Source organism: Hibiscus syriacus, unplaced genomic scaffold (assembly GCF_006381635.1).
Source record: "Hibiscus syriacus cultivar Baekdansim isolate YM2019G1 unplaced genomic scaffold, ASM638163v2 tig00110683_pilon, whole genome shotgun sequence".
Lineage (NCBI taxonomy): Eukaryota > Viridiplantae > Streptophyta > Magnoliopsida > Malvales > Malvaceae > Hibiscus > Hibiscus syriacus.
Window position 1 is genome coordinate 1787308 of NW_024062823.1, and position 22837 is coordinate 1810144.

At 34.5% G+C, this 22837-nt stretch overlaps 1 protein-coding gene across 1 annotated transcript; it reads left to right on the forward strand.

Annotated features, from left to right (window-relative positions):
• The first annotated feature begins 7793 nt into the window (after positions 1 to 7793).
• Positions 7794 to 10719, forward strand: LOC120138340 (probable cysteine protease RD21B). Its single transcript, XM_039153833.1, has 5 exons — positions 7794 to 8323; positions 9121 to 9356; positions 9453 to 9593; positions 9774 to 10226; positions 10405 to 10719. Exons 1-5 carry the CDS (start codon positions 7849 to 7851, stop codon positions 10498 to 10500), a joined length of 1401 nt encoding a protein of 466 aa, XP_039009764.1. The 5' UTR covers positions 7794 to 7848; the 3' UTR covers positions 10501 to 10719.
• The last annotated feature ends 12118 nt before the right edge of the window (positions 10720 to 22837 follow it).

Below are 22837 nucleotides of genomic sequence, written 5' to 3' on the forward strand. Positions count from 1 at the left end.
CACCTTGTTCAAAGATGCACAAGAATTCTATAAGTCATGTGATCGATGCCAGTGCACCAGGAACATATCGAAGAGACATAAAATGCCATGGTAAAACATTTTGGAGGTCGAACTCTTTGATGTATGGGGATTCACTTTATGTGACCCTTTCTCTCATCTTTTGGCGACTTATACATTCTCTTGGTCATGGACTACATGTGCAAATGGGTAAAAGCCATGGCAACACCCAAGAACGACTCCAATACCGTGCTAAAATTCTTGCACATTAATATATTCACATGCTTTGGAACACCACTCGTTATTATCAGCGATGAAGGCACAAATTTTAACAATAAATTAATTACGAATGCACTAAAAATATACGGGGTGCATCACCAAATTGCTATGGCATATCATCCCCAAACTAATGGACAAACTGAAGTCTCTAACCGGGAAATCAAACAGATCCTCGAGAAGGTGGTTAATCCAAACCACAAGGAATGGTCACCAAATCTGGATGAAGCGCTATGGGCCTATCTCACAACATTCAAGACACCACTTGGAATGTCCCCATTCAGGCTAGTCTATGGCAAGGAGTGCCATTTGCCTGTGGAACTTGAACATAAAGCATATTGAGCCATCAAGAAATTGAACATGGAGGCCCAGCTTACTAGAGAAAGAAGATTACTGGAATTGAATGAAATGGATGAGTTTAGAGCTCAATCTTACCAAAGTTCCCGCCTATACAAACAAAAAACGAAACGATGGCATGATAGAAAATTTTTTCCAAGGCAATTTTATTCTAGACAACAAGTGTTGCTCTATAATTCATGACTCAAACTGTTTCCAAGCAAGCTAAATTCTAGATGGTCATGACCGTTCATCGTACACCAAGTCCATAGCAATGGAGAATAGAAATCAAGAACCTAGATGGTGGATCTACCTTTAAAGTGAATGGTCAAAGACTGAAGGAATACAAAGGAGCACCTGTCATGCGTTATAAACCAGCATTGATAACTCACGATGCCCAAGAGTTTACTTTTCTTTCCTGAACAATTTTGGTTGTCTAGGTAACCAAAAATTTGAATTATGTACATAAATAAACTTAGTTATTTTATTATGCACGTTGTTTAAATTTTTTAAGATACTTTTGTTTCTTTTTGGCATTTAAGGTACACGTGGAAGCACAAAGTTGAAGTTCATGCATGGGAGGAAAAGAAACCCTAATCTAATTGGTTTTATCGAAAATTATGAATAGGGAAAAATATTTTTCCCCTACTTTACATCAAATCAACAAATCTTCTCATTAATATCATATCTTTTCCCTTTCTATTTTTATTGTTTGACCCCAAACAAACCACCTATTACTTTCCCCAAAAACTACTCATCCCTCATCCCTCCTTCCTCCTCACCGTTTCCTTGTTTTATTTTGCTTCAACCTTTTCTCTTCACTTTTTTCTCCAAATTGCCACAACGATACACCCTATAACAGAAAAATCCAGCCACGTCCTCAGGATTTGAACGTTTCCAAACTACCAAAGCTGAAGCAAGGTTCAAAAGCTTACAAAAATGACGTCTATTTAGAGGACGATTTTGTTTTTTCCGTAGAGGGTGACGAACCCTTCGGACCAGAGGTAATGGACGTAGTAAGGAAACATAAGTGAGAGAAGTTTACCCAGCAACTAAAGGTAGTGGCGCCGACGATGGTCCGTGAATTTTACGCACATTTAGGAGACCCATCCCAACATAATATTTATGTGAGAGGAAATCCATCAGGTTTTCTCCCTCAGCCCTTAACCGCTATTTTAAGCTTGGAAAGGTGGAGGATCAACACAAAAAGTTCCTTGTCGAGGAAGATCAAGAAACATATGATGGAGTACTGGAATACTTGTGGTTCAGATGGTCCAAGTTTAAAGGAAATGTGCCAACACGTAAGCGGGTAGATCGCTGAGCCCTTAAGCCGATTGTAAAGTTATGTAATCACTTATTGAAAGGCAAGTTGATGTTGACCTCCCACAACACAATAGTATTGGTGAGTAGATTGATGTTGTTGCACTCGATTATTTATGGGCGAGGAATCGATGTTGGGGAGATCATCTTCGAGAAAATTCATGACTCTGTGAAGAGGAAGCAAGGTAACCTTCTTTTTTCTAACTTGATAACTACTCTGTACAGGAAGAAAAAAGTCCCCGAGGAACTGTTCAAGGACTTTATCAAGTTAAAGGAAGGGATAATAAAAAAGAAGGTGCAAAAACTCATGAGCTTCGATGATAATACTCCACATGAGGACCTGGAGAGATAAGCGAAATCAGTTGTCGCGGTAAGAATGGCAGCTGTGGTCATATCTATGAGAGAGACATATAAGAGAATCGAGCGCCTAGAAAGTCACATGCAGACTTTCTTCGGCTATCTCATGGAAAGGGATGCACAACTAAATGTCTTCTTTAAGGAGCTGCTCCCGATTACCAATGAGAACCTGCTACCATTTCCTAATGAAATTCTAAAACACATAGCAGGCGGTAGTACATTTCATGGCTCAGTGCAGAACGTTCTCCTTGAGTTCCCCATAGATATCCCCCCGCTTGCCACACATGTATCTCATGTACATGAGGAAGGCCACGGTGAGACAAACGAATATTTCAGCTCCTACTTCTCTTCGTCCGAGAACACACAAAAAATTCCACTTGAATTTTTTGAAGATAATGATTTCATTTTAGTCTCCGATCAGCCCACAATTGAACAAGCATCTGAACAGTCCCCAGATTACCACACTACACCAGTTCCTGAACCTGAACAAAGTCAGTCTCAAGAAACACCTGCAGAGCCCACCCACACTGGCGAAAGGCCATCACCAACTAGTGCCCCGAGCACGTGGTGTCGTATTAAGCGAACATCATGTCATGTCTTTCAGCCATCTCACTCTTCAATTCCATTGAGAGATACTGGATTCGAGAGCCCCCTTCCTCCAAAGAGACGCATAACACACTCGTCCAATCAAGCTTCCCCACCCCAGTAAGGTAAATTTGTTTCAGTCTTACCATTGCATTTGTATTTGCATTTAGATTAATGTAGTTTGTTTTTATTGTTCATGCATTGAGAATAATGTATCCCTCAAGTTTGGGGGAGGTGTTGTGTCTCCCACTTAGATAATAGCAGTTGATGATAATTGGTTGAAAATTTTGGTTTTCATGGCATGATTATGTTGAGACTATTGTTTGGAATAAATTAAGGATGCCCGATAATGAAAGCTAAATTTTATTGCCTAGGCCAGAATTATTTTACATGACTATCGAAGGATACAACCAACCTTAGGCTTGATTCTTTGTGAACTTGTAAACACGATTGTATGCTTTCGCTGCTTAAGGTGCTTAGTAAATTTTTATGAAAGAACTTTCTGCATGTCGTGACATTGAAGAATTGTAAAGCTTAAGTTGAAATTATTAGTGTTTAAATTTTGTGGAATTAAAGGGATATTCCTCTATGTAATGGCATGATCAAGAAACTCCATAAAAATAAATGGTTGCCTACGCATATGAGTGAATGAAAGTAGTCACGGGATAACTCTAGCTGACTAGCTCGGGGGGTGGAAGGTATTCTCCCTTTCACTTAGAGTGTGGAAGGATAGGTGTGATGAGCTGACTCCCCTCAAAATTATGAAAACAATTATAGTTGAATAAATAGAAATGGAAATTGTGCTTAAAAAATAATTTGATGCATTGGCAAAATAGAAGTACTTACTTGAAGTTTTCTAAAAACTTTAATGCATAGAATGAGTACAATCACGCGCACACACTAGCAAAAAATCCTGACTTAGGAAGGTACTTGACTTATATAACAGTCTAGCATGTTGAGGCTAAACTTTTTGCTGAGGGCTGAAATTTTAAACCACATGATTGTCTTAATTTTACTTTGATGTGACAATTTTAATTTTTCTATCGATTATTGTCTATTGCTTGAGGACACGCAATAGCTTAGGTTTAGGGGTGTGATAACTCCGTAAAAGACTTTATTTTTAGTCTTTTTACTTAAATTATTGTTTGTCTAAACATTGTTTTCATAGACAATAAATTGCATTTAGTTGCATTTAGGTCATATTTGCATGTGGTTGATAAGTTTTGCCTAGGCAAGATTTATTTGGCTTAACTGATGCTGCTGAGGAGAAAGGGCTTTTATGGGTTGTTTGTGTACATGAATTGACTTAGGAAGAACATTTCAGGTATGACAAAATATTTTGCAAGGGCCAACAGAACAAAGAAGACGAAGACAATGAGGAACATATTTTTTTTACCAAGGCAAGATTTATCTTGCAATTTTGAAATGGATCTAACAAAGTGCTGATATCACTAGCCAGCTGTATGACTAACCTCACGTGTAATCAACCCCTCCAAGAATTTGACCATATCCAACCACCTTTCTATCTATAGCATGGACAAGTCAACACGGGTATTTATAGAATATTCAATTTCACAAGGAAAATTCCCATTATAAATACAGTCATAGCCGTCAAAAAGAGGGAGGCAAGGAAGAAGAAGATTTACCTTAAGCGTGGAGTAAGCAGCTGCAGTACCTTACCTTTCACAGTTCTCAAACCCGACCGTCCTTGGTACCCTCTATAGCCAGGCTATAGCAGAGCGACGGTCAGGCTGGTCACCAGAGCAAGCGCGGTGCTGATCAGAGCTGCCACAACATAGCCCCCTGTTTGGGAGTCGTTCTTCCTTTGTTCTTAATTTCTTTAATCTGTTTTGGGGCATGTATTAAACGATGATACTCTTGTATGGTACTTTGGCAACACCATGATTTGCTTTATTGGGTGTTGGTTTTTTGTTTTGCCGAAACGATTATTTAATGGTTTATGAATGATGCATTATGATTTTGCATAAGTCTATTTTGTTTATTGTTTTTATATTTTGATTTGAAACTGTAAGAGATTCCAAGAGATTGCCTGGTGCCTAGGTGAAATACTTCTAGACCATGTAAGAGCTTTCGAGAGATTATCATTTTTCTAGAAATTGATTCTTAGATTCGAGAGAATTAAGATAGATCTATGTGATCAATGGAATAGGTCTGGGATGGTGATGTTTTAACCTGCCTGCCTTAGAGATAAGGAGAGGGCTTCAATCGACTAAAAGGGATAAACGCTTAAGTAGAATAGACAATGGCTATAGTTCACGCCAAGGGGTATTGCTACAACAACAGTCTGACAAACCAAGGGTTGTAGTTCACGCTGAGTATTATTGCCATAACAACAGTCTTAGAATACTCTATTAATCCTGTTGGGCAGTCTAAGCATATCATAACAATTCTTTCCTGACTTAGAATGGTTTTTCGCCATAGAAAGGCCAACCTAAGTGCTCTGTGAAAAGTCTGAATATGTAAGGTTATTTTGAATATATTTGAATCAACTTTTTTCCTGCCTTGTCTATTTTTATTTGTTACTTTTGCATATTTTCTTTGTCTCGACCAAACTTTTTAGCAACCACACTTCACAATATTCTTTTGCTTTAGCAACGCTTTGACACCTGTTCATACAATCCATTACTAATTGTTTTTCTGTTTTGACAAGAATTCCGAGACTAGTTTGTGACACCTAGTTCTAGTTGTGGCGAAACATCAAAACCCTACCAATTCATGAGGAAACGATAACTCATTTACCATTTATTACTTGATTCGACTCTGTACACTTGCACATATTTTCTTACCTTAACATATACAATTACAAGCGATCAGGGACGGATGACGATGTAGCACCTCCATAGAATAAAGACCATGGATATGTGTGACTGACTATCCCACCGCTCATAGAAAACTGGGAAAACTACGAAAAGACATACATCGATGAGTGATAAAACTGTACAGGAGGTGTCTGTGCAGCAGACATTGGTGGTGAAGCTGGACCTGCTAAATAACCAGTATATGAACCCTAATTTGGATCTACAAACATGGAACTATAATATCCGCCAAGAGGGGTCATATAACTCTGTGGCGGTAGCAACATCTGGTATGGAAACGACAATGGCGACATCTGATATGGCTGCAGTGCCATCTAAAATAAATGTGGAATGTACAGCGGTGTAGACGGTGGTTACTGTAAAGGTTTCGGTGTTGTAGCTGAGGATGAATCGAAAGCGCTTGCTCTCTATCCATGAGTTAGGGGACGATGGGATTGTGACGGTGGACATCTTTGTCGACGTCGATGAATGCTCCTGCCTTATGCTTCATCGGAAAGTATGAACGGTTTTTTGTTCCTGTTGAACCACTCGTAATAACCATCTGCAACCATCAAATGGTCTACATAAATGGGTTATGTACGGGGAATTCGTCAACGTTGATCCTCCCATATCATTACCCACTCATAATGCTTCAGCAGCCAATCCACTTCTTTTTTGTCACGTCGATCGGTGTTATACAAATAGTCGAGATTTTTAGGTGCTTTCGAAATTGACTGTACAAAACCAAATTGGCGGAGCACGCGATCAGTGGGATGCCACTCGACAATCGCATAACATATTAGAGGGACCACCACCATCCAAACATCTAATAGGCCCCTTAAGTCGTTTGAGATGCAAATCCACATTTCTTCAGTAAAATAAGAAGCTCATTCAAATTAAAACAAATATATATAATTATTATCAAAATAATAATATAGTCATGTAACGATAATTAAAAGTAGATTTTGTTATTTAAATATATACATTTGTGCTAGCCTTCAGATCAATGAGTAGCCTAATTTCTTCTAATTCAGCAGGTAAATCCCGATGATTTTTCCTTGCAGTAGACCACCTATTAAATGAAATAATTTTTATTATATACTAAATAAAATTATTAATATACGAAATCAGTATTGTAATTACCTCAATAATAGCGGGAAGACCAATGAGTTTTTCACCACCAGACATAAAAAGGGTATGCGATACAACACCCAAGACTGCAACAGAAGGAGACATCCTCCGATAGCATTTTTTCTATAGTCAGTAGCTCGACACATTTTCCTATAGAGAAATGCCAAAACTGCCGAGTCCCAACTCAGTATGCGAGTCTGATGAAAATCGGCGAGGTGACGTAACCACATATAAAATTTGGTGTGTTTGAATGAATAAAGGGGTATTTATAGGTAGAGGGGAGGAATTTGGTCGGATGGGGTAATTAATGTGAAATGTGTGAACGGTTGAAAATTAATTGAAAGGCGTGGATGGTGATCCGCGCCTTACTGACACATTTCAGACTTCCAGAAAGCTACGGATGATGATTTGCGCCTTATCCAAGCCTTATCAGAAAGGTGCTAGATCGATAAAATTTTTTAAAATGATATCTGACATATAATTATTTTCTGTTTAGATATATTTTTTTGTTGTGAAAACGCTCAAACAAATAATTAAATATACGATTTGGAATTTATTGAAAGCGAAACGGCGATATTATTGAAAGTAACTGCTCCAGCTTTCCATAGGGTTATCCACCAACACTGTGATGCTGATTTGCAGAGTCAAAATACGTGGCCCATCCTAATCCACCCCAAGGCTTCAACCCGAAGCCAATTTTACCATTTAATCACCCCAAGGTAAACGAAAACACATATTTTAACCAGGGTAAAAAAAAGGTGCTCCTACTTTCAAGGGCTGCTGTATGTCTCCAACTCTCTTTCCTCCAGCCAGTCGTATCACGCCACACGTCATACACTGATCCACAATGCTTGACCTTATTGGATTTAATTTTATCTTCACCACCCTCAAACCAACCAAAAGAAAAAGCATTTGATTGGAATTAAATTACCATTACAACTAAAAAATAGCATTTTTCTTCTTTATAAACCCACACATCGCTGGCTTTTTGGTACCCCACACATTCGAAATCCTTTTTCTCTTTTCAAACATGGGTTCACTGCGATCAACTACGGCCATTCTCATGCTGATGATGTTCGCTTTATCATCAGCTCTCGACATGTCCATCGTCTCCTACGATGACGCCCATCCCGATCGGTCAAAGTCCAGTTGGAGAACTGACGACGAGGTTATGGCCATGTACGAGGAGTGGCTTCTGCATCATGGAAAAGCATACAACGGTTTGGGAGAGAAGGAGAAGAGGTTCGAGATTTTTAAGGACAATCTTAGGTTCATCGATGAACATAACTCGGACGATGGCAACAGCTTTAAGCTCGGGTTGAATCGGTTCGCTGATCTGACCAACGAGGAGTACCGCTCCACGTACTTGGGGGTTAGGAAACCCAACAGAAAAGTTTCCAAGAGGAGTGATCGCTACGCTCCGCGCGTCGGTGAGGCGTTGCCGGATTCCGTTGACTGGAGGAAAAAAGGTGCTGTGGCTCGGGTCAAAGATCAGGGATCTTGCGGTAAGTTCCATTGGATATTATTGTCTTCTGATATTAAATTTACTTGACTCTACGCTTTTATCAGTAACCATTTTTCATGGATGTTTTTCTGTTTGATGAGAAATCTAGCACCATGCCTTTTCTGTTATTATTTTTCCTATATCCCTGGGCGTATGTGGTAATTTTATGTCAATAGTAAAAATTGAAAAAGGCCTGAAAGTGAATCGATTATCTTTATATTAACTTGGATCTTCAATGAAAAAAATATTTCAGATATTTCAGGGAAGGATCTTGGACTGTGTCCTGGTTTGAAGGAATCTTTGCTTTTGTGGATTTGGTTTGGGGGCGCATAACTCACGAAGCATTACATGCTTTGGAGTTTCGTGAATTTTACTTACATCAGTTTGATTAGATTAATATGAATTACTATAAATTTCCTTGGTGATTACTGTTTTAACTTTAGTAGTTGGCCGGCAGGGATTTGACGAATGATTTTATTTCACACTTGTGAATTTAAGTAATTATATTAGAAATGTATCGGGTGCCAAATTACAAAATTTTAGGGAGAAATTAAATCATCAATAGAAAATCCAAGAAAGATACCTAAACTTTATGTGGATTTGAAACTTCTAGGGGTGTGACTGTATCCCCTACATCCCCTTGGTCCGTCCCTGGTGTCTGGAACAATATGAGAGCAGATGTGTTGTGGTTCAAAGATATATTTGAATTTAGAGCATTAAGAATTACCTTCAAATATGCAAGTTTTTTCTCATGTGTTTTATAAGATGATTTTACTGACTGTTCAATTGTGAATACAGGGAGTTGTTGGGCCTTTTCAACCATTGCTGCAGTGGAAGGGATAAACCTAATAGTTACTGGGGATCTCATCTCGCTGTCAGAGCAGGAATTGGTGGATTGTGATAGACAATACAATGAAGGATGTAATGGAGGCCTCATGGATTATGCCTTTCAGTTCATCATCAATAATGGTGGCATTGATACCGAAGAAGATTACGCTTATACAGCTCGTGATGGAAGATGTGACACCTATAAGGTTTGTGTTAACTTTCAATTGTCGAAAGGGGACAAATGCATGATAATAGAATATAATTTGTTTTCCTTGCTGACTTTGGCGTTTTATGATCTGCAGAGAAATGCAAAGGTTGTTTCCATTGATTCTTATGAAGATGTTCCAGAAAATGACGAGCTAGCATTGAAAAAAGCAGCTTCAAATCAACCAATTAGTGTTGCCATTGAAGCAGGAGGCAGGGCCTTCCAGTTATATCAATCGGTAATATCTGCATCCATTAAAATAACCAGTTTCTGTAAGATCATAGCATATTTTCATATTGGTACATGAGCCTAAATGTTCAGATTTCAACAGAATATTTAAATTTCATATTTGACAATGAAGCTACAATATTTTCTTGAAGTTGGACTTAGAATAATGTTTGTCCTCTGCTCTATTCAGGGTGTGTTTGATGGAATATGTGGCACACAATTGGACCATGGCGTGACTATTGTTGGATATGGCACTGAGAATGGTAAAGACTACTGGATTGTGAAGAACTCATGGGGTGAAACATGGGGTGAGGAAGGCTACATCAAGATGGCAAGAAATGTGGCCAATTCTGTAACCGGAAAATGTGGAATTGCAATGGAAGCCTCTTATCCTATCAAAACGGGTCAAAATCCCCCCAATCCTGGACCCTCTCCCCCATCTCCCGTAAAGCCTCCTACGGTTTGCGATAATTATAACTCCTGTCCTGAGAGCAATACCTGCTGCTGTTTATTTGAATATGCTAGATACTGCTTTCAGTGGGGATGCTGCCCACTTGAGGCTGCCACATGCTGTGAAGACAACGACAGCTGCTGCCCACATGACTATCCTGTCTGTGACATAAGGAGAGGCACGTGCTTGATGGTAAGAACGTTATAATATTCTAGTTTATGCTGTTGACATTTTCGGTTCTTTTCCCCCAAAATTGTCATTTTTTGCATGTTCTGGATCATCTATTCCGTTCAAAATAATCTACCTTTACACTTCTAGTGATATACCTATATGCTATTGACGTTGCGGTTGCTTTGAATTTGTTTTGTAGAGCAAGGGCAGTCCTTTTGGAGTGAAGGCACTGAAGCGCACTCTTGCTAAACGTTTCTGGGGACATGGAAGTGCGGCGACAAAGAACAGTGCTTAAATAGAATACTAACACGGATGCTAAAGGGAGGATGAACGACTCTAAAGTTCTCTGTTTTAACTCATCGCCAACTTCCTTTCATTTTCATGCCAACAACTGGATGTTCTATAGACATTGCTATGTAGCTTACATTGTTTTATCCATGTATTTGGGAACGAACAGAATGCTGCTAATTTCACTTGGTCCTCTGTATACCATTTCATCATTTAGCAATGGCTTTTAATAATTGATTCTGTCAACCCTATCTGTCTTTTTAATTGCTTAATATGAATAACCAAAGTTACATTCTGAATTCTGCCTATTGACTAGTTTGGCATGACTATAAAATAGAAGATGTAGGTATAGCTGCATTTGAAATCACTTTAAACCCCATGGTACCTGGAGTTGTATCGAGTCAGATTGGATGCAGATATATATATTTGGGATATCTACCTTATATTTATTTCTGAATATGTTTTGAACGCATCTTAGATACCAGTACTTCAAAACAAAAAAATGAAACCTCCTGGTATCATGGTAGAAACTTCAAAGTTGAATAGTGTCAGTCGGTCACGGATGCTTTCAAATTGTAAGATGCAAGTACATGATGCGATTGCTAAAAGGTTTTCTGGACAATAAAATAGTTTTGTACTAATCCTAATATATTGCCCGCTAACAAACGGAACCCTTTGCCTAAATCCCATGTCTCACAACATAAAATCAGAACTCATTTTCTTTAGATTAATACAGTTAGGATCCAAAATATTGAAAAGTTGGGGGGACCATCATTCACTGTGCCTAGAAGGATAGATCAGATTCCAAATGTTGCAAATAACAACTCAAATCCCATTTTCCCTACTCGATCATCCCTTTTCATTTGTAATCTGCATTTGGGTTTTCTAGGCGACCATTTCCAGAAACGACAAGGATAGACCATTGAATCCGAACCCCAACGTTGCCTTTATTGAAAGGAGTTGCCTTTGGCAATTGCCATTACCCATAATATCCATCTTGATTATGAGAGCACAAAACGAACTAGAATCGTAGGTATTGCTTGGCAATTATATGCATTGAATTATAAGCTTTCATTTTTAAATCTAAAAGCACAATTTTGTTCTGTGTTTAATCCTTTTATATCAGTCACCAATCTACATATATTTAATGATAAGAATATGAAGTATGGTCCTATTTTGCATACCATTATCATTAACTTATCACCCTGCAACTGCACATTATAGATTTTATAATTCACAGCTTTTGATTTGACAGCTACAAAGCTTTCCTGGTATAAGACGTGTATTTGTTGGTTAGTTATTTCCATAATACAACTAGCTAGCTAATTGTACGAGAAAAGACAATCATGTCTTGTTAATAAATACAGTTGATTACCCTAAGAAGCTAAGCTTCATAATCATGCTCTTAAGTCTCAGAGAGGTCCCAGTCCTAGTTGTATTTCTGCACCATCTTGTAGCTGGAAATCAGCTTTTACAGTGCGTGGCTTCTCCTCTTGAGCATCTTCTACTATACTAGAATTTTCCCCTTTTTTTTTCTCAGCAAATTGAACTTCACCTAATGGACCTCCTCTCTTAGGCTTCATTCTCTGGCTTCATTATTGGTATTATCAATTGGAGTTATGTTACAAGATCCAATAGAATTATAAGATGGGATGACAGGAAGAAGGGGGGGGGGGAGTTAACAGAATGGGTGATTCTATAATGCCATTTTGTGGGGTGTTCCAACCAAAGTCGATGGATTTCATTTGCCAGTCCTCCGGCCTTCCATCGTTAATCTCTTTGTTTCACTTAACTTTCCGCTGTATGCCGATGAACCATGAGAAACTGTAATCAGCATTTATAATGGGTTAATGCGAATTATTTTTGAAATGCAAACACTTTCCCTACATATATATACACAAACCTAAATGCCTGAACTGAACTGAGCCTCCCAAGCCTTCGGTTGCTGCTTACAGGATAAAAAACTGGAAAATCAGGCTTTTAACTTACAGGAAAGGTAGCTCATTGATTTGGTGAATGAATACTGTTGAGGATAAAATATAATCTTACCGGCTTAATAGACATATTCCAGGAGGATATGAAGCTAGGATCTTTGTCATTTGGGGTTTCTTTATACACCCACTTGTGACTGTTATCTGCTACAATTTTGCCTATTAATCTGTAATCATAGTGCGATTAGATTCATTTGGGGTTTTACCACACATACAAAAAGGAAACTTTCAACTCAAAATATCAGTTTGTTTCCTTTGGAACGATCAAGAGCACTCCCTCCATGATACCACCCGCAAGAGAGCAATTTGTTTTACATGCATTAAGTGGACATAACATCAGACAAGTTACTTCAAGCTTGTTGGCCTTTGACGTTTACTAATTTTGTCTCATTTTTGTTCTTACTTTGGTGCTGGAAAATTTCGAGGTAATGTCCTCCAAAACACAGCATAAACCCACTTTGAAGAAATGGAAGAATCTGAATATGAACACAAGCTCCTTAAGGTTTGCTGTGTTAAATGTAAAGAAAGAAGCAAGATAATAAAAGCTAAAGAAATAACCTGATTCATTAACTTTTTACTGAATACAATGCAATTATATATTGGCTTTGTAATACATCAGGATTAGCGTGAGGGAGCTAACATCTCAAGCTAGTTCTGTTTCAATTCTGTCGATCATTGAAATGAATTTTTGTTTCGGGATTCATGTCGGTTACAGTCTACAAGGCCCAACGAAATCTTGAGTGGATTAACAACAGTTATTTCCATTAAAACAATCAGATAAAATTTTTTGTTAGTGACCAAAATATAAAGTTTGAAAGTTTAGTGGCCAAAGTATAAAGATTAAAAAAGTTTAGGGATCAAAATGGTAATTTTCCAAACATTTGGGGACCAAAAGTTTAATTTCCAAAAGTTATGTATTTTGTCCCCGTAAATGAATAGTTCAACCTCATGAATAACATTTTGGTGAGAAACAAATTTTTGATCTTGAATTTATGATTAAAAGCTAACAAATGTTGAAGTTCAGTAAAATTCAATAAATCATATCGAATAGAAAAATCAGGGAAATTTGAAGGCATTAAATTGAGCTTAGAAATATTATTTCCACATGTTAAAATGATGGAAAATAATATGAGCCATTGAATTTGAGAATTTATTTCCATGGTTATTTTGGACTACTGGTTGAAAAATAGCATGATTGAAATTTTGGAAAGATTACATGGGCAAAGTTGTAAAGGGTGAACTAATTTGTTCATCTTTAACTTTGGAAGATGATAACCAACATGTGACTTGGAATGGCTGTAAATATAAGGTTTCATTAATGGCAAAATTGTTATTTCTCAATTTAAATGAATTTTAATTTCATTTAAGCTTACAAAACTGATAAATTAAAATGAAATTAACTAAAATTTTATGAGACCAAACCAATTTTCAGCTCAATTTCTTGCTCCTCCATAACTAGGTAAGAGAAATTTTATTTTTCATTTTTGAACAATTTTCTTTGTATTTTGGATCGAACCGTGAAATAGAAAATTGTTCCATTCGAAGAGCTCTATCATTTGGTGATATTATTGCATGCTAATCTTGCTTGTGTTCAAAGATCCCAAATAATAGGGTTTATGTTCATATTAGGTTTTATTTAATTGATGATGGATTTTGATGGATTTTGATGTTATTGAGGTTGTAAAATCATTTCCAAGCTTGATTGGTGATTAAATCATGGTCAAACTTCTTAAAAATGGATCTATGATTTTTGACCTAACCCTAAAATTAGAGGAAGTTTTTGTTTTGATGAAATTTGATTAGGGTTTTGATTGTAGAAATTTTATAATGTTGAATGATGTTGATTTCATGCTCGAATCGCATCGAAATCAAGTGAAATCATGAAACCCTACCCCTTTAAGTTTCGGTCCAAGCTTTAGAAATTGAGAAAGAATATGTAAGGGTTGAAAATGATGTATGAAGTATTCTACAAGCTAAGAAATATTTGGGGGATCATTTTGTAACTTTTAAAAATTTGGGGGACCTATTAGTAATTATGGGAAAGTTATGGGTTGATGTGTAAATTTGCAATAGTTGATGTACTATGCTTGAAATTAATGTTTGAGTGTTGAAATTGAAGTTAGGATGTAAAATTGGATTATTTTGGAATGTTGGTTAAAGTTGAGGTTCAAATCAAAATATGGAAAAGTTGGGAACTTAAGTAAAAATGTTATGTGAAATTTGGATAAAAGGGGCTTGAATGGTCAATTTGAAGTGTTTTGGTCAACAATTATGTTGTGACATGGAATTAGTATCGAATGAGTATCAAAAGAATTTGTAGAAAATTATTTAGAAAATTATTTTCTATTGTGTGCTTATGTTAGTAAGATTCTAACATGTGGTTTGAACTTGTATATATTTTGTAATGATGCTCATTTAGACAGTGTACTTGAAATCAATATTAAATAATATCAAAGCTAAGGAGAATCTTAAGGATGAAATGTGAATTTCTAAGGAAAGTTTACAAGCTAATGACATCAGGTGAGTGCAAATTTAATTTGTACTTATTGAAAAAATATTGGCTTGCGATGAGCCAGTGATGGAGTTGCTATGATAAGAAATGATTCCTAATTGTCGTGTTTTGTGGTTCATGCGTATATGTGCATTTTTGGAGCTAATAGAATTAGTGAATAAGCTCAAAATACAAATTGGTGAAGTCCGCCTAGAAATTTAAGTTATCGACAGTAAGTTTATAAAACAACATAATTTCTACATAAATGATTAGGAACGAATTTTACCGTTTGATTTGTATATAAGTATATTTTTATTAAAAAATGGAAAATATATTGAGGTGTATAAAAAAAGATATGAATTTTTAATCGAGATAGGACCGAAAATAGGACAACAGGTTCTGCTCAAAATAGATTATGTCTGTCAACATGTAAAAATTCATTATAAATTGTAAAAATTGAAATAGAAGTATTACCTTATATAGTTAGATTTGTATTTGAGTCTAGTTTCCATTGGTGTAAATGGAATAATTTTTGAGTGTGTATATTAATATAAAATAATATTTCTTTGAAGGTAGTACAAACTACCAGGATATGAAATTACGATAAATTGTGGGATTTAACCAAATTAGAAGCAAATGGTCAAGTTAAAGCTTAGTGAGGCTTATAATTTGACTTGTATATAATGTCAAAGTGAGTGCAATACGTGCATAACACTATACACATATGTTTTATACATTATTGGTTAGGACTTGCGATAAGTCTACCTTATTTATATTGGCTGATAATTATATCATTTATCATATAATTGACATATTCTAAATATGTCAAAGGCTGGATATAGAATGCATTGATCATTGTTTATTATATACGATGGTTATCATGAATATATATATGATATTTATCATGAATGATATTTCAAGTATGAACTGACCAATGTTAAATTATATTAATATACTTTGCCATGGATGGGCTAAATAAATATAAACTATATGCCCAAGTATGCTATTGAGGGTCAGTGGTATTAATGAGATACCATAGAGTCTAGAAGTTGAACATTAGGTAGCACTAGAGTTTCTAGTGAAGGCACATAGTGCAAGCCTTAGAGTGTCTATCGAAGACACACGATACAAGACACTAGACTGTATATATAAGACACTTAGTGTATAAGGTGGACACGACCCGACCTCATGTGAAAGAACTATGGTTCTATATTTGAATCCTATACCAGGGTCCTCATATTTTTATATTTTGGGCTACGGTTTATTGGTTAATAAATGATAAACAAGAAAATAGGCTTACGAGCTTATGAAATAAATGACAAATATATTGGTAAAAACTTTATATCTGATTATATCATGTTAATATATGGTAACATGGTTTGAATACAGGTAAAGTGATCATATTGCATTGAGTATTGTTATTCCTTTAAATTTATGTGTAGAATTGATTTGAATATTTATATGATTGCCTCACTAAGTGTATACTTAACGTGTGATGATTTTCACACGTAGTAAAAGAAAGAAAAATGAGTAAGGAGTTGAGCTTGACATAAATCACCAAGGAATATTTACAGGTAACAGTAATTACATCCAACTGTGTTTCTAAAGTTTTTAGTTGGTATGTATATGAGTGAGGAATGTCTACAAATTTTTAATATGGCTAGAATAAAAATGAATTTATCATATGAAATAATATTATTATATTAATTTATGTTTTATGTATTAATTAATTGGATTTTAAATCAAACAATTTTTACATAGTTTTACTTATTATATGAAACAAATCATAACTACTTACTATTGTCTGAACAAAGATTTGAAGTAGAAGTAATTAAAATTATATTTTGATTTTCTCTTATCACTTATTTTATAATAAATGTAGAAATATTGAATTTGTGAAATAAACAAGATTTTACCTATTCTAGGTTAACAATTGTTTTGAATATTTGATGTAACCTTGTTAACTCATAATAGTACATTATACGGGTTAAGGGTGTTATATTTATTTGTATCAGAGCTACATATTTAGCTGATTCTAGGACTAAACCAAGCTTATTTTGAGTCAAAAAGTGTATACATGCCATTAGGATGTCATTATTACAAATTTGTTGATTCTAAAGTTTGATTGATACCACTCTTGACTCATAAATGTGAATAAATGCAGTGTATGTATAAGGCATGTGTAATCAAGGGCTTGAAGTAAAAGATCGAGCATGAGGTTTAAGAATAGGTTAATACTGATAGCAATTTAGTTAGTTAGAATTCTCTTGTTTAGTCTAAAGAAAATGATCCATTGACAGAGTAGGAAGTGTCAATGTAAGTTTAAAGAAATCCTCGTTTATACATGTGTATAGTATGGATTAAAGAATAAAATATTCTGATAGAATTGAGTGACAAGTGTGAAACTAACCCTTTAAGCTAGAGCACGAGGGTGAGTCATATTTGTAGACAATAATTGTTTGTTAAATATTCAATGTGTTTAGTTTTCATGGAATTGATAGGATATCCTTTTGAAGGTAGAGTCAAAAATGGATTGATTACCCCTACCATGTCACAATAAATTATCGCTTAAAGTAATCGGTTTTAAAGAATTTAAAAAGTTTCGAGATATAGTGGTAGGGAAAGAGAGTAAACCCGTTTTCTAATGTTATTTTAGTTGTAGCAGCTACCAAGTTACAATTGTAAGGTTGTCAAGCCTCCTTAGTAAATGAGGAAGATACTCAAAATTTCACAGTTAAATTGAAAGGTATTTCAACTTTTTAAGAGTACCCAAATTTATATCTGCAAAAGCTACCTAGATCACCTCTAGATGAGAGGTAGAAATTAAAATAGAGATGTTATTAGGTATTGCGTTTATTTCTATAGAACCGTATCGAATGGCTCTGATGGAGTTTAGAAATTTACAGGCATGGTTAGTAGAATTGTTAAGATCAGGGATTTACAAAGCTAAGTGTGTCTTCTGGGATGCACTAGTGTTATTTACGAAAAGAAAGACGAGTCTATGTAATTATGAATGTATTAGCGTCAGTCAAAATGCGATAACACCAAAGAATAAGTATCTTCTTCAAGGATTGATGATCTTTTGATCAGCCAAAAGGTGCATTAGAGTTTCCCAAGACTGATATTCAATTTGGGTATTATCAGATAAAAGATAAGGAAGAAGATCTCCTCAGACAGATTTTAGAATTTAATATGGATACTACGAGTTGGGATAATGTCGTTTAGTTTAACAATGTTCCTTCGAGATTTATGGATTTGATAAACCGAGTATTTTAGTTATACTTGGATAATTGGTGGTAGTGTTCGTTGATGATATTTCGATTTATTATAAGACCAAGGAAGAACATTATGTATATCTTTGGATATTTTTTCCAACTCTTTAGGAGAAAAGTTGTATGCTAAGTGGTCAAAGTGTAAATACTAGTTATTTAAGGTTGTATTCCTTGGTTATATGGTCATAGTTAAGGGAATAAGAATATATTTCAAGGAAGCATGAGCCATAACCGAATGATAAAGTCTAAATAAAATTTCTAAAATTCAAAGTTTCTTGGGATTGTTGGTTATTAACGAAGGTCCGTGAAGAACTTTACAATGATAGTTTTCCCTTTGACCAAGCTACAGAGGAAAAATAAGTTATTCATTTGGATTGATTAGTGACAAGGAAACTTTGAGATATTAAAAAGAATACTGACATAAGCCCTAGTGTTAGTGTAATCTAATCTGGAAAAGATTATGTGATTTATTATGATGCGTCTCATAATGGTTTGTGATGTGTGCTCATGCTAGAGGAAAAGTTAGGGCTTATGTTTCAAAGAAACTAAAGAATAATGAAAGAAATGATTTGATTCATGATCTCGAGTTGGAAATAGTCGTGTTTACTTCATTGATATAACGCCACTATCTATATGGTGAGTGACGCTATATCCATACAAATCTTAAAATTTAAAAGTATGTGTTAACTCGAAGGAGTGAAAATAAAGGAAATAGATTGGATTCCTTTAAGAATTTTGCATACTTAATTGTCTTTAAGGAATGATGGTGTTTTGATTGTAGAATTAAAGTTAAAGCCTATGTTTCTAGATCAAGTTAAGGATATTCAAAGAAAAGATGAAAATGGTTGTGCTTGTGCAAGATAAAACATGTGGAAAAAGTTGAAATAAAAGACCTTGAAGTTAAGTCTGATGGATCTTGTATTATCGAGGACAATGTCGATGTTAATAGCATGCATAAAAAGAGCTATCATTGAGTTTATTTCTGAATGCCTGAAATGTCAGTAAATTAAAGAAGAGCATCAAGTGCCTTCTGGATTGTTGTAATCGACTTCTATCCCTTAGATAGAATATGAACGAGTTACAATGGACTTTGTAACAATTAAAGATTATTTAAGATAATCTCATGTTAGCTGCCAATTAACAAAAATCTTATTTGAATTCAAAAGAAAATATATATTATATTAAAGTAATGATGAATATTTCTTAAAGTATCAATCAGATCCTTCTCATGTTATCACATCGGAGGATATTAAGATTCAGTCAAAAGTTGACTCATGAAATCATTTCTTATTAAAGTTTGATAAATGAATCGAAGATTGAAAAAGAAAATTGGAAAAGAGATCTAGATGTGAAAAAGTAGTATCCTCGTCTATTTACATCAAGTACGTATTGAAAATTTGAGGACGAATTTTCCTAAGGGGAAGAATTGTAATACCCCAACCAAAATCTAAAATTTGAAAGTTAAGTAGCCAAAGTAAAAAGATTATAAAGTTCATGGACTAAAATAATAATTTTCCAAAGTTTATGGACCAAAAGTGTAATTTCAAAAGTTGTGTATTTTGGCCCCATAGTGAATAGTTAAACTTCAAGAATGACGTTTTGGTGAGAATCATATTTTTTATCTTGAATTTATGATTAAAAGCTTAAAAGTGTTGAAGTTTAGTAAATCAAATCGAATAGAAAATTTAGGGAAATTTGAAGGGAGTAAATTGAGCTTAGAAATATTATTTCCACATGTTAAAATGATGGAAATAATATGGGCCATTGTATATGAGAATTTATTTCCATGGTTATTTTGGACCGTTGAATGAAAAATGAAAAGATTGAAATTTTGGAAAGATTGTAGGGGCAAAGTTGTAAAGGTGAATTAATTTGTTCATCTTTGACTTTGGAAGATGATAAGAACATGTGACTTGATATGGATGTAAATATAAGGTTTCATTAATGGCAAAATTTTCATTTCTCAATTTAAATGAATTTTAAATTCATTTTAGATTAAATAAAGGATAAATTAACATGAAATTAACTAAAGTTTCATGAGACCAAACCATTTTTTAACTCCATTTCATGCTCCTCCATACCTAGGTAAGAGAAATTTATTTTTCATTTTTGAACAATTTCATTTAGATTTTGGACCGAATCGTGAAATAGAAAATTGTTCTATTTGAAGAGCTCTATCATTTGGTTCCATTATTGCATGCTAATCTTGCTTGTGTTCAAAGATCCCAAATTCTAGGGTTTATGGTCATATTAGGTTTTATTGAATTGATGATGTATTTTAATGTTATTGAGTTGTAGAATCATTTCCAAGCTTGATTGATGATCAAACTTCTAAACATGGATCTATGATTTTTGGCGTAACCCTCAAATTAGGGGAAGTTTATATTTTGATGAAATTTGATTAGCGGTTGGATTGTAGATAGTTTATAATGTTGAATAAAGGTTGTTTTCATGCTCAAATCGAATCAAAATCAAGTAAAATCATGAAACACTATCCCTTTAAGTTTCAACCTAAGCTTTAGAAATTGGAAAATAAATATGTAAGGGTTGGAAATGATGTAAGAAGTATACTATAAGCCTTAGAAAAATTTGGGGACCATTTTGAAACTTTTGGAAAGTTGGGGGAGCTATTTGATAATTATGAAAATGTTGTGGGTTAATATTAAATATGAAATAGTTGATGTACTATGTTGGAAATTAATGTTTGAGTGTTGAAATTGAAGTTAGGATGTGAAATTAGATTATTTTGAAAAGTTGCTTAAATTTGAGGTTCAAATCACAAATATGGAAAAGTTGGGAACTTAAGTGAAGATGTTATGTGAAATTTGGGTAAAAAGGGACTTGAATTGTCAATTTGAAGTATTATGTCAACAATTATGTTATGATATGGAATTAGTATCGAATGAGTATCAAAAGATTTTTAGAAAATTATTTTCTATTGTGTGCCCATGTTAGTAAGATTTTAACATGTGGTCTGAACTTTATATGTTTTTTAATGATGCTCATTTCGATTGTTTTATTGAAATCAAGATCAAACATTATCAAAGCTAAGGAGAAGCTTAATGATGAAATGTGAATTTCTAAGGAAAGTTTACAAGCTAAGGACATCAGGTGAGTACAAATTTCATTTGTACTTATGTTATCGATCAAACATTGGCTTACGACGAGCCAGTGACAGAGTTAATATGGTAAGAAAAAATTCCTAATTTTCATGTGTTTTGTGGTTCATGCATATATGTGCATTTGGGGAGCTAATAGAATTAGTGAATAAGCTCAAAATGCAAATTGGTAAAGTCCGCCTAGAAATTTAAGTTCTGGACAGTAAGTTTTGAAAATCACCATAATTTGTACAGAAATGATTTGAGAATGAATTTTATACCATTAGATTCATATATCATTATAGTTTTATGCAAAACAAACAGAAAAATATATTGAGGTGTATAAAAAAAAGATATGAATTTTTAATTGAGGATAGGTAAGAAAATAGGACAAGAGGTTCTACTCAAAACAAATTATGTTGTTCAACTTTGAAAATTCATTATAAATTGTACAAATTGAACTAGAAGGATTAACTTATATGGTTAGATTCCTATTTGAGTCTAGTTTCCATTGGTGTAAACAAATAATTTTTTAGTGTATATATTAATATAGAATAATATTTCTTAGAAGGTAGTGTAAACTGATATGATATGAAATTATGATAAATTTTGGAATTTAACAAAACAAAAGCAAATGATCAGGTTAAAGCTTAGTGAGGCTTATAAATTGACTTGTATATAATATAAAAGTGAGTTTAATTCATGCATAACACTATAAATGGATGTTTTATATATCATTGGGAAGAACTTGCGATAAGTCTACCTTATTTATGTTGGCATGATAATTATGTCATTTATCATATAATTGACATTTTCTAAATATGTCAAGGGAAGAATATAGAATGCATTGATCACTATTTATTATATATGATGGTTATCATGAATATATATATATGTGTGTGATATTTATCATGAATGATATTTTAGGTATGAACTGCCCAATGTCAAATTATATAATATACTTTGCCATGGATGGATTAAATAAATATAGACTATATGCCCAAGTATGTTATTGAGGGCCAGTGGTATTAATGGAAGGCTATAGAGTCTGGCAACTGCACATTCAGTAGCACTAGAGTGTCTAGCGAAGGCACATAGTGCACACCTTAGAGTGTCTAGCAATAACACATGGTACAAGACACTAGAGTCTATATAAAAGACACTTAGTGTATAAGGTGGGCACGACCATACCTCATGTAGAAGAAGTACAATTCTTTATTTGAGTCCTATATCAGGGTCCTCATAGGTTTATATTTTGGGCTATGGTTTATTGGTTAATAAATGATAAACGAGCAAATAAACTTAATAGCTTATGAAATAAATGGCAAGTATATTGGTAAGAAACTTTATATCTGGTTATATCATGTTAATATAGGGTAACATGGTTTGAATTCAAGTAAAGTGATCATATTGCATTGAATATTGTTATTCCTTTAAATTTATGTGTTGCATTACTTTGAATATTTATATGATTGACTCACTAAGTGTATAC